This window comes from Crotalus tigris, unplaced genomic scaffold (genome assembly GCF_016545835.1).
Source record: "Crotalus tigris isolate CLP2741 ecotype Arizona unplaced genomic scaffold, ASM1654583v1 scf7180000018155.2402879, whole genome shotgun sequence".
Taxonomy (NCBI): domain Eukaryota; kingdom Metazoa; phylum Chordata; class Lepidosauria; order Squamata; family Viperidae; genus Crotalus; species Crotalus tigris.
The window spans coordinates 2,091,373-2,104,639 of NW_024096851.1; the positions used below are offsets into that span (position 1 = coordinate 2,091,373).

At 37.0% G+C, this 13,267-nt stretch overlaps 2 protein-coding genes across 3 annotated transcripts in view; both read right to left on the minus strand.

Moving 5' to 3' along the window:
* Positions 1–999, minus strand: part of SLC35A3 (solute carrier family 35 member A3) — a 32,424-nt gene extending 31,425 nt beyond the window's left edge. Inside the window, exon 1 of one of the 2 annotated variants that reach the window (XM_039348509.1) lies at positions 686–999. The gene's annotated coding sequence lies outside the window, so the exon portion shown is untranslated. Of the gene's footprint in view, positions 1–681 lie in introns of both variants that reach the window. The other variant, XM_039348504.1, reaches the window with a different exon arrangement.
* A 2,277-nt stretch (positions 1,000–3,276) lies between these two features.
* LOC120310275 (hornerin-like) overlaps positions 3,277–13,267 on the minus strand; it is a 95,461-nt gene continuing 85,470 nt past the window's right edge. Inside the window, exons 47-51 of the mRNA XM_039348527.1 lie at positions 11,915–11,944; positions 10,386–10,769; positions 9,925–9,987; positions 8,667–8,696; positions 3,277–6,110 (exon numbers count right to left, since the gene is read on the minus strand). Coding sequence (XP_039204461.1) covers positions 6,027–6,110; positions 8,667–8,696; positions 9,925–9,987; positions 10,386–10,769; positions 11,915–11,944 — 591 coding nt within the window. The 3' untranslated portion in view covers positions 3,277–6,026. The remainder of the gene's footprint in view (positions 6,111–8,666; positions 8,697–9,924; positions 9,988–10,385; positions 10,770–11,914; positions 11,945–13,267) is intronic.

Below are 13,267 nucleotides of genomic sequence, written 5' to 3' on the forward strand. Positions count from 1 at the left end.
CTGGAACAGCTTAGCCTTCAGCTTGAGTGAGTGCTTCTGATAAGATCACTCTGTGCCCTCTGTGGGGTGTTGGTAGCTTGGGATAACTTTAAGTAGCTTGTACTTTAACTAACAGATTTGCTCTGTTGTGTGCTGAATTAATTGTGGCTGTTGTGACTCAGCTAGAAAAAAAAAATTGCATGACCACCAGGGGGTGTTTCTGCAATAAACCTTGCTTTGTCTGAACTTTAGAGGCAGTCATTAAACAGTTCTTTGTTTCAGGCTGCGTGATTCACTGGCAAAGAGGGGAGGGGAAAAGCCCAAGCTCCTTTTGGTGTTAAAATTCAAACTTTTCATGCAAGGAAACAAAGTAATTCTGAATCAGAGACAAGGCACTTTTCACTTTGAAAGTTAGCTAGGAAGCGAATTAGCATAACAAAACTTCTGAATGACTCCTTGAAAGCTGTTTGCAGGCTTTTACAAGCATCGAGAGAATCTTTACTTCAAACTGTTGCAGCTTTGAGAGGAGAATTGATCTTTGCCAATTTACTATTTGCTTTCAAAAGATGGCACAAATTATGACTTTATCTTCTTACTATAATGACTCAAATTTAAAAGTGTTATATTTCAAATCCAGTCATATAGTTAACTCAAAGGAAACGATCTTATAACAAACAAATATATTTTAATGAGAAAGATTACTTGCGTTCACGTTGAGATTGGTGCTGCTGGAATTACATGTTTGTTCATCTTTCAAATCCTTTCCTTAGTTAAGAAGATAAAGCTCTTCATACCATCCTATAGAGAGACCTTCCATGGCCCATGCTTGTTACAGACAAAGAGGTTCCCAAGTGGCTTGTGTCCAGGAAGTCTCCCCAAGACCTTTGGAACTCCTCCCACTGACCCATCCACATACCTAGCATTTAACCCAATAACTGCCAGGCCTTCCAACATAGAACTGGGCCATAGAGCTATATGGGTCATAGAGCTCTATGGGCCAGAACAGAGAATCTCCATAGACATGCCCATTAACTGTTTCTTAAGTATGTTCCTGCAGGGCCAACTTACATGTACATTTTGCAGCTGTCCACAGAAGGGTGAATGAATTCATATAAAGAAAGAAGTATTTACTATGTCCTGCTTTTATTTTTGTTGAAAACTTGGAGACAGGGTGTCTTGGAGTGAGAATTTGTGAATGGCAAATCTTATCTAAAACTATCAGTTGTCAACTTAAGACACTGCTTTTTCTTACTGTGCATGTTCAGTTGGATTGCAGCTAGTGGCACAATCCTATAGGGATTAATCCAGAAATAATTTTCTAAAGCTGTAATTGTTGGTAACCTGAATTAGTCATCGGTGTCATCTTTCAGGTCATTCAACCTTTGCTTGGCCTACTATGAAGTCAGCTCTGCCTGTCTTTTCTTGCTCCACTTCAAATTGTCAGTTTTTCAGTTTCTGCAAGGACAAGTTCCATCAAATAGTAGTTTTTCAGTTTCTGCAAGGACAAGTTCCATCAAATAGTATATCTGCTGTAAATCATTCTGAAGTACATTGAGGTGAAGGATTTTTTCTATTGCTGTTGGACTCCTGACAATGCTGCAAGCATGCCTGCCCTTTAGCCCCTGGCCTCTTGATAATCAGGGCCATTTGCTTTTTAACAGTAGAAGTGTCAGGTGTCTGACATTATACCAAATGCCATTTCTCTGGTCAACCCCTGGATGGCAAAAGAAGTAGGAAGTGGTGTTTTCTCTTGACAGTTATCATGGCATTAAAGAGATCCATCTCTTATCACAGAGTGGTTGATGACTTCATTCCCTCATATCACTTCCCAGATAGAGGAGAGGGAATAATTATCTGCTTTGTGGATGGCACAAAATTGGGAGAATAGCTAATGTCCTACAAAATAAATGCATTTCAAAACAATCTTGATGAGTTGGAGAACATGGTGCTGAAATAATGGAATGAGATTTATTTAACAGAGAAATACAGAGTTCTTCACTTTGGAAGCACACATCAGATCCACAGTTTTTGGAATGAGAGATACTTGGAGTGCCCATCTTGGAATAAGAGGTGATTGCAAGCTGAATATGAGACATCATGTGACCTGGCTGCAGAAAATGGAATGCAGTGCAGCCTGCATTGACAAAAGTATAATTTCCAGATCACGGGAAGTGATCTTTCTACCAAAGAACCATCACTTCCCATGCTCCTAACCCCCAGGAATGAATCAATTTCTGAGTACCACACCTTTAAAAGAATTTCAAGAAATTGAAGCAGATTGGAAGGGCGACGATGTTTCATAGTTTCTTCTTTCTCTAAGAAACTCAATTTCTTAGTTTCATAGACCTAAGACCTATAAAATAATATTGAAGGAGCTGGGTATATTTAGCCTTGAGAGAAGGACGAGGGGAATATGACAAATACCAGAAAAAATATCCTGTAAAAAAGATCAACGCCTATTGGTCTGAAGAAATAATAATGCAAGTTACAGGAAGACAAATGGTATTTCAAAGTTAGGGGGGGAAGCCCTACTGGGAAGTGTTTGCCAGAGGAATCGATCACCCAAACACACTATGAATTCCCCTCTGCTGGATTGGGCTAAATAGCCATTTCTCTGGGATGCTTTAATTTGCAGTGATTGAGAAGCTGGATTCAGTAGTCTGAATGGTCCTTTCCAGTGCTTTTTTTCTAAAAAAAAAAGGTGCCGGAACTCACACACATCATACAACCCGCCTTGCCTACCCTACAAGGTTCCATCCAATAAAGGTGCCAGAACTCCGTTCTGGGCGTTCTATGAGAAAAAAAGCCCTGGTCCTTTCCAACTCTATGACTTATCTGATTTCCTTGGCATTATATTTTACATGAGTATCATGCTACTCTGGTGACTTGTGAAGGTATGGAGCTATACTGCACATTAAATTATTAACCCCAAAACACATTTTGAAACATTTGTATCTAATTAGCCAAGGGAAATTTCAGAATTGCTATTGATGTGAAATGCTGTAGGATGCTGTGGTTTTATTGTAGATCTCTCTTGGTAGCATGTCAGTGTTAAGTGTTCTCTACAAGAAAATAGTTTAAGATGTCACCTTTGTTGCAGAAAGAGAAAATAGATTGCATCTTAAAAACACTGCAATCCAGGAAAAAAAGAAAAATCACCCACCCTATGTCTCATGCAATTATTTGAAATGGTAAACAAGAAAAACTAGTTTGACAATATAAGACTATGTTGAACAAACTTGTTTTCAAACTTCATTTGGTTTTTTTAAGTAAAACATTAATAATCTACACAAGTACTATTGATATTATGCTTTATTGTTTCAAATGCCGAGAATATATTCACAATCATGCAGTGACAGTTTTTATATATGTAGGCTTGCTTTGCACAACCTTTGACCCTTTGCTACACATATATAAATAGGAGGCAGAAGCATTAGCATGTTATAAAGGTGGGATGAAGAAAAGGAGGAGGAGGAGGAGATTCCTGCATTCCAATTGTTTCTAAATACAGTTAAGATTTGAATGCTAAATATCCACTGAGCTTTTATGTCATTTTGTAGACTGAACCTTCAAAAATTATACTTTTAAAATGCCACGACAATTCCTGTTTATACAGTAAGAATTTTAGGAGTCATTTAAGCAATTTACTGTTTTGACTGAGGGTCTGTGTGGTGTGAGTAACACTGACACTATAAGATACTCTGTTATGGTTTTGTAGTCTAACAGTCAATGTTTAAAGGGGGGGGGGAGTTTTAAGGTGATTAGCTCAAGCTTAATTATGGCTATCTGAACAGAAATAGCATGACAAATTTGCCTGAAAACAAGAGGGATTGTATCCCATCCTATCCCTTCCCATCTCACTATATTTAGAGCATTTACAAATTATTATCCCTATAAAATGTGTTTCATGATTCATCCCTAAGAAAAGCATACCGAGCTATTGCAGAAAACTATATTATGGGACTTAACGTAAAAGGCAACACAAGTTATTTAAGTTAGATTATCATCACTGCATTTGGCATCTGTACATTATTTCTCTTTGGAAATATACGCTTACAAAGCCTATGCTAGTAGGCTATATATTGTTCTTAAACTGCTGTTAATACATATTGTTATTCTTACATCTTCCAGCTCACTAATTCTGATAACAAAAGGTACAGGATAGTGAAAAGAGTGGTATTATGTTTTTAAAAAGTTTTTTTTTTTAAAAAAATGGGGGTTTTAATTTTTAGAATTGGACTTCCTATGTCCTTACTTAAAGGTCTCTCAAAGAATGTATCTTGGGTTAATTTATTTTTTTAATTAAACTCTTTATATTATTGTCTACCAAGATCTCTTGGCAGCTTACAAAAGAATACAAACACAAAGGCTGAGATGTTTAAAATAATTTTTAAAAAATAATTTTATCTAAAAATCATGCTTGTAGGGCCTTTGAAAAAGCCATCAAAAACCTTAGACCTGTCAGTTTAGCAGGGAGGGCATCCCACAGGATTGAGATTATCTGCAAAGAAGATTGGCTCTGGGCGGTCAGGAGATGAGCCCATGGAAAATTTTTCAAATGTTCTCAGATGACTCCAAGGAGCCTGTGAGTGAGGGAATAATAGATTAAAAGCATTTTATTTTAAATTACCTGAACCCAAGACCTTTAGAATATGAGATCCCAAACAACCTCTTGAACCAGGGTGAATATTATATTAAGAACTCACTTTTACATTACTCAGAGAGTTTTCCATGATGTTGCAACAAATCAGATGTGAGTCTTTGTTATTTTTGTTTGCTTTCAAAAGGTTGATTGGGCAAGAAAAATCCAAATAAAGAGCAAGGGGGGAAAAACCCCCAAGATGACAGCAAAATTGAAAACATAATCCATTTTAAGAACCACCACAACAGTGTGGTTGCATCAGCTCTCTTGATTTTTTGGGGGGACATGCCTCTCTGTGCACCATATTATAACTAATCAGCATGCGTCCCATTGGGCTATTGTTTCAAAGATATTTCTTTACCAAATTCCTCAATGCCTTCAATAATGATAGTACTTCTAATGTACTGCCTTCACTAGAAAAGTTTTTAAAAATTCAGGGAGATATTCAGAATTGTATCTGACTTGAAAATATCTGCACAGCACAGTCAACCATCAGGAGCTGACCACAGGAAATATGTTGCAACATTTTGTAAAGTATCATAAAATGTTGTATGATAACTTTATGTCATAAAATATTTTATGACCTTTGCCAAATTTAATTTCCACAGGAGTCATGGCTTCCAGATTTAGGATGCATTGAACAAGTTAATCTATTTGAGGTACTTTGGTTCAAAATGTTTTGCTCTATGGTGCACCATTTTGTCCAGTTAAAAGTTACAAACATGAGAGTTTTAATAGCATATAGATGTTATTGTTGCCTTGAATTTATATAAGTTAACATAACTGAAGGAAAGAAAACAGTTGCAGAAGGTTCCTGCTATTTATTAAGAATGGGAAATAGTTGATTTTTACAATATTCCTGAAAAATTATTATAGATTTTCCCATAATTCTCTTTCTTTTTATGAAGAAATTTCTAGATAATGCTGCAAGAGTATACCTTTCGAAATCTTAGAATTCAGCTGTAATTTAGTTATTCATGAATGTACTCAGAATAATTATTTCTACCTTAATCAGTGTCGTATAATTAAAATATACAGTATTGCCAAAATTTGAGTCAGTACTACATTACACAATAGTAAGGAGCAATAAACTGTCTCAATCCACACAATTTTAAACGTAGTTATTTCCAAATATATCAACAGTCTTAAGTAAACTGTAGCCTTTGATTAAAGTCAGGTGATCCATTAATGAATTTCATATCAAAAATGTCATTTTTGCAATGAAATACAATATAGTACATTAAAAAAACAAAGATAAAAGAATAATATACAGGTAATCCTCGTTTAGCAACCATTCAAAGTTATGGCGATTTTGTAAAGCAAAAGAAAGTTGAAGTAAGACTACAGCAGAGTTGTGGTTTCATTTAGGAACTGCTTTGCTTAATGAGTAAGTTGCCAGTCCTAATTATGCAGTTGAAGAAGAAACAGCAAAGGCACTCAGAATGCTAAAAAGCGTCAAAGACAAGATGGCCGGCTTCCCAACAGCACTCTGTAAAGGGGGGAAAAAAGTGATATCACATTCTAGGACTGAAACAAAGTACAACACTTCACTATTTTTTATGAAACTTGTTATTTCTTATATTCCTCTTCACAGCCTAAACCCAACTCTCAACGAAAAATCTCTAGGCTAGAGATTTTTCTTTGAGGACTAACAAATAAATAGCTGGGGGGGGGGGAAAGTCATGGCACTTAATTTTGTATGTAACAACTGCAGCAAGATTGTGCTTAAATTGGAATGATTTGACCCTACCCATAATGGAGGAATAGTTGGTGAAGATGAATAGAACTTGCACAGATGGCTAAGCTGACATCTTTGATTAGTGAAAACATCTATATTTATTGCTTATAGACTTTTTGCATAAAACCGAAAAAAAATGAACATTTGATTTGTGGTTTTGAGGATTAGAAAATATTAGACAATAGAAAAAGAATCACTTAGAGTAAGACACAATTGTGTAATCATGCTTGTATTTGCTGCAGAGGAAATTACAAGTTTCTTTTTTTTATTTATTTCTATGTTTTCTTTGTGCCCCTTTGTCCACAGCCTAAACCCAGTCATCACTAGCTTGAAGCACTCACAAAAGGATTTGCTATATCCCTAAATAAAGAATTTGGAATGATTCCTAGACATTGGAGTACTGAGGGTATTAGGGCTGTACATGTTTCAAAAATAACTCTAAGGGCATATTTTGGAATATGTGGAAGGCAAGTAGAACACGTCTTTTAATAGTTACATCTTTTTTAAAGCTTCTGCATGAACCTGAAAATTGACATGGTGGCTTTAGGAGCTGCATAAAAAAGTGGGTACATTAATAAGTTAACTGCAAGATGTTTATGTAGCAATGGATAAACAATGGTGAGGGATGGCAAAGGCTGGATTTCTCTTTCCTGTACCCTTGTCTTTACTTATACTTCCTCCATTCTGATTTTATACTTGAAAGCTCACTAGACCCATCAAAAAAAATATTTATCCACTGTCTTGGTCTTCAAGGACATTAATTCAAAGTGTGGTTAGAGGTGGAAGAATGCCTTTACACCAAATACACATGCACTCTCATCTATATCACTACAGATAGTCATTGATTTACAACCACAACTGGGACAGGAATTCCCATTGCTAAGAAGTGAGTTGCACCCAGTTTTATGATTTATTTATTTATTTTTGCCACAGTCATTAATCAAATCTGGCTTCTGCCATTGATTTTTGCTTGTGGGAAGTGTCTTAGGAACGTTGCAAATGGTGACCATCTAGCCGTGGGATGCTGTGGCTGTTGTAAATAAATACCATTTGCCCAGCAGCTGAAGTTTGATCATGTGGCCACGGGGATTAAGTGCAAAGACCAACCTTAAGTCACTTTTTTCAGTGCCATCATAACTTTGAATGGCTGTTAAATGAATGGTTCTAAGTCAAGGTTTATCTGTAATTCAAACTCAGGTACAAATTTTTAATAGAATTTAAAGCAGGGGTGTCAAACTGCCGGCCTGCGGGTTGGATGCATCATCCGGAAGCTGCGCCCACCCCATTGCTGGCAATGGCAATACTGGCCCGATATGTTGCATGACGTCACATGACGTCGCGAGTTTGACACCCCTGATTTAAAGTGTGACATATAGGGATAGTTTTAGTCCTTTAGGTCTCATCCATTTAGCCTCCACGCTCTGGCTCTGAAATGGCTCACAAATGATGAGGGCATGTATCCACCATACAGCTTCCATCTCAGTGCCATTCCTGAGGCTAAAGCTGGATCAAGCTGATCCAATAGGAAAGTAGTGCTTGCTTTGAAAAACAACAACAACAGAAGAAAGCCTCTTAGGCAGGCATTCTGTGTCAAATGAGGAGGAAGCTTCAGAGGATAAACAACCTGCTGGGCTCCACTTTGCCCACTGCAGGATTCCCGTTTTATTCCAGTCACAGGGCTCTGTGCCTCCATGGCTATTTCTTCTTTGACTCCTGGAAGGAACAAAAACTTGTCTGGCAATTATTGATGGGGACTGATTGATGCAATCAGGGATTATTGATCTCCCAGAAGATTTTACATGATATCGAAACCAAAACTTATTGGGTTATTATTGATGGGGATTGATTGATGTAATCAGGGATTATTGATCTCTCAGAAGACTTTACGTGATTTTATATGAGATCAATATCCCCACTGGAGAGCAGATGGGAACAGTCTACAAGAGGCCAAATGAAAGAGAGTTGATTTAGTAGACTCATTCATTGCTGTAATTAGGAAGAAATACCTAATTAGTGGTCAATTAGAAAGGTCACATGGGCTGTGGAGGAGCAGAGAAAGGAAGCAGCAGCAGTGGTAGTTATTCAGGTTTTAAGAGTATGCACTCCTCAGGACTCCCAGGTCTGGTCTCTGTGCCTACCCCTAGTTCCTTCCTCCTTCCCTCCTTTTTGAAGAGCATTGCTGATGTTCTGCAATGCAGCAGTAGTGTTGGCTGTAACCCTTCACTGGAAGAAAGAATATCAACAGGGCTACATGGACAGGCCCTTAGTAAATAGAAGTAGGAAACACTTTGGAAGTACAATACTTACAGATTTATGAGACTGATGGCTCTGAAAACCCTGTGGATAAAACAGATACTAATTGATTATGTCAGCAGCTCAGTATTGATGCCTTCATGGCAAGGTCTTATATGGCCTTGAGGACCTTGCTGTAGGGAAACCTTGCATTAGCAAATAAAGACCAGAATTCCTAAAGTTCAGTATTTCTATATTTTTTCTCAGAATTCTACTTAGTTTCTTTGGGGAAAGAATGTACCAACATTATACAATATATTAATTATACTATAGGACAGTGGTTCTCAACCTGTGGGTCGGGACCCCATTTGGGGTCGAACGACCATTTCATGGGGGTCGCCAAACAAGGCTGTCCGCCATTTTTTCCCCCTTTTCTTTGGCCACACCCCTGGCACCCAGTGATGTATAAGTGGTTGGGGGTCACCACAACATGGGGAACTGTATTATGAGGTCACGGCATTAGAAAGGTTGAGAACCACTGCTATAGGACATCTAGTTAGGTTATATACCGAACTGCAACAATGCAATTTATTCAATGTTATTGAAGTAATATATAAAAATGAAGATTTGTACTGTAATCTATTGCATGTGTATTGGGCAGTAGGCATCAGTTCAATGAAATCAACTCCTAAGTATACTTAATTGGGAAAGAAATCCTACTGTATTCAGTAGAACTTGTAATTGTCAACGCAATTTAGGATTATAAATTGGCTTTACAACAAATAAATCAATGCAAGCGCTCTATGGTTTATAAGAATAGATACCAACATTTAGAAATTATGATACTTTCAGTTTGAATTGGGTCCGCTGGCTCATATGCATTTTCATATTCTTTTTATACTATTAATGTCTAAGCCAATACAAAAATGAATCATTGACTGAGAAAACTGAGTTATCATTTGCCTTCTGAATAAAAGAAATCCTATAGAATTAAGCAATCCAATCTTTATATTCCAAAACACTTGGAACATTGCATAGTCATTTTGATTGTCCTTTTGGTCAACATACATACATACATTATTACAGTACATTATTACAGTAAAAAATATATTGGAATCCTCAAAAGTTCAATTGAATTTAGTATCAAAAACAGGATTGTAAATTTGAATATACTAAAGATCAATGTCCCTAAGGTATAATGAATGTAGTAGCATTAGAACAACCTATTTTCTTTCTTAAGTATAAGGACATCACAATCTACATTGATTTCTAACTGGAGAAAATAATTAACTAACTAGTGCAGCCCAAATACATTTATTTGAGACGTCCTTACTTGTCCACTATGTTGCTTGCCTTTTTCAGTACCAACAGACTGAATTCTTCCATGCTGGGAATCCTGTACAGGCAAAAATGGAATTAGAAAAAGAAAATAATTTCAACATAAGCTCCAACATTTCTATAAATATGTGCTAATGCTTGAGAGAAATGCAATGATTCTCTTAACAGCTATGGTAACAAAGGTCATAAAATGGGGCAAAATTCAGTGAACAAATGTCTCACTTAACAATATAAATTTTGGGCTCAATTTTGGTCATAAGTCAAGGACTACCTGTAGTCATTTAAAATAAGACTTCACTGTTTTGGCAGTGAAGTCTCTACATAGGAAACTTATTACTGAAACAATGGCCAATACACAAAAAAAGAATCACTGCCATTGTTTATTTATCAGATTTATACCCCACCTTTAAAAAAATTCCCATAAAAATAATAACCTCCTAAAAATATTTGCCTTACTTGTTCACTATATTTGCTTATTTGTCCACTACTATATTGGTTGCTTGCACCATATTGACGTCCTTGTCCACCACCATAGAGGCTTTCTTGTCCACCTTCGTACTGGTTTCCTTGTCCACCACCATATTGACTTCCTTGTCCACCATATTGGCTGCTGCTGCTATATGAACTTCCTTGTCCACGACCCAACTGGCTTCCTTGTTCACCAAACTGGCTACTGCCACCATATGAGCTTCCTTGTCCACCATCATATTGGTTATGGCCACCATGCTGATTTCCTTGTCCACCATATTGGCTGCTGCCACCATGTTCAACATATTGGCTGGTGTCCCCATGCAAGCTTTCTTTTCCATGACCATATTGACCACTAGCTGATTGGGAACCCTGTAAAAAATAGAAATCAGACTTTTTTCATGCTCATTCTTGTTGGCAAGTTAATTCATGTTAAATAATCATTTCTACAGAAAAGTGGTCCTTACTTGTCCACCATCATATTGGCTGCTTTTTCCACCATAAGAGGACTCCTATTAAAGAAAAATCCATCTGTATTTTTTAGTCTGACCAAAAAGAAAAATCTCTAGGAAAGTTGCATTTACTAATACCGTAAATGCTGGCGTATAAGGCGACTTCCACGAGCGCTGAAATTGGTGCCAAAGATGGGGGTCGTCTTATACGCCGAGTCGTCTTATACGCCGGAAATACTGGTAGTTTCCGGCGTATAAGACGACGTTCTAGGAATGCGGCCCGGCTATAAAGACGGGGGTCGTCTTATACGCCGGGTCACCTTGTACGCCGGCATTTACGATATATCTTGATAAACACCTTATATATTTGAATAAAAACACCTCTAGTTTATAAGTTACTGTGCCAAAAAGAAAGCAAAGATAGTTCCAATAGTAATAGGCATCTTGGGTGCAATCCCAAAACATCTGGAGCACCACTTGAAGACTACCAGAATTGACAAAAACATCAGTCAGTTTACAAAAAGCAGTTTTACTTGAAACAGCTTGCATCCTGCAATGGTACTGTAACACCATCAAACAACAACATGTGCCTAACCCAGATCCTTGGGAAGAACTTGATAAGTGGATAAAAATGCCAAATTTAGTCTAAACATCTGGAACCTGCAACAATGCAACAAGCCATAATAATAGAAAGAACTCTATGTTTCTCTTGCTGGTGGCTGACAATCCAACTCTGGGGAATGCCATCTCACTTCTAGCTACCTCACCTTGAGAATTAGAGATTTGCATGAGGCCCCACAGACCCCAAACTATTAATTGATCCTAATTGACCTTCCATCATGTATCAACCATCTATTGACTCCCAGACATTTATTGGCCCCTTGGATTATCTAATCGATTCCTGAAAATTGATATTGATCACTTTGAGGAACCTTGCATTAAAACAAAATCCTACTTTAGAACCTGTAATGGCTGGATTCTCATTTGATGCTAAACTAAACTCAAAGAAACCAATTTCTGCTTCAGGGCAAACAAAACACAGATTAGTGTAGAATAAGTACTTACCAAAAGCCCATCTGTACAATAACATCCAATCTGTTAAGAAAACAGAACAGAAATACAGCAACTCTTTAATAAAAGATATTCTGACCATTTGTAGAATATCATTTTTAGTCAATAATTTATTTGGCTGAAAATGACTCAGTGCTTTTTTATGGATTAAGAATGATTATTCTGGATTGTGTAACTCTATGTAACTCTGACTAGAGCATGTGTCTGTATGTTAGAATATCTGGTATTTATTGGGTTAAGTGCTGTCTCCTTAAGACATGGCTTATGGGAAATGTAGTTTTAGCTAGTCAGTCATCCCATGTTAATGGGTCAGTGGGAGGAGTTTCTAAAGGGCATTGGGAGACTTCCTGGACACAGGCCAGATTGGAATGTCTTTGTCTAAAGAGAAGCATGGGCCATAGGATGTCACCCGATGACTCTGTTCCACTATAAAGATGGTATGGAGAGAGCATTATCTTCTCACTTATGGGAATGAACAGAGATGTATTGTCCAGAAGAAACAACCAACACAATTGCAAGTATTTCCTCTGAATAAATATATTTTTGTTATGAAATTATTCCTACTGAGTTTATCTGTGTGACCCAGTTTTACAATGCAATTTAATTCTGGTTGTCAGAACAATGATGGAATATATTCCTGGCACAGAACCTAAAAACTGATCTTACTTTTTTCCAGAGATGATTTTGTTAACTTTGCTAAGGTTCTGGTTTCAGTTTCATATTTTTTAAATTCAATGTTTAATTCTTTTTTATATATTTATATGCAATTGCAACATGCTCAACTGGATATGATCCAGGTATGATCTGTATAGTACCAAATTATTACTGCTAATTATCAATTTATTATCAATTAGTGTTATCAGTGTTGTGGGAAAAAATAGCCAAAAAATATATAGAATTAAGTACTGGATAGCTACGCTGTTTATAAAAATTGATAAGCTAAGTAAAATATCATAAGGAGCTCAGGGAAACTGCTACTCTGTCATCATCTTGGCTCTGATGAAATCTCAGAAAAACTAGCACATATACACAGCCCACATTATCACACTTATTAGACAATATATTTAATTTGGAAGAAAACTACTGATGGAGTCTACTGCAGTAGCAATGTAGCATTCACCAAAAATTAACTCCAAGCTGCTCATCGCTCTTCCAAATCACTGGTTTGCCCCCTCAATCATTGAGTTACTGCCCTTGGTATATGTCGTGAATTCAATTCCCAGATTCCAAAAGCTGGGAATTTGGGGAATGGTTAGCTGCATCTTTGGAATTTAGGTATTAAGACAGGCAAGATGGTAGTTGTGGGAGCCCAATCAAAGCCTTGTGTTCAATACTGACACACATGCA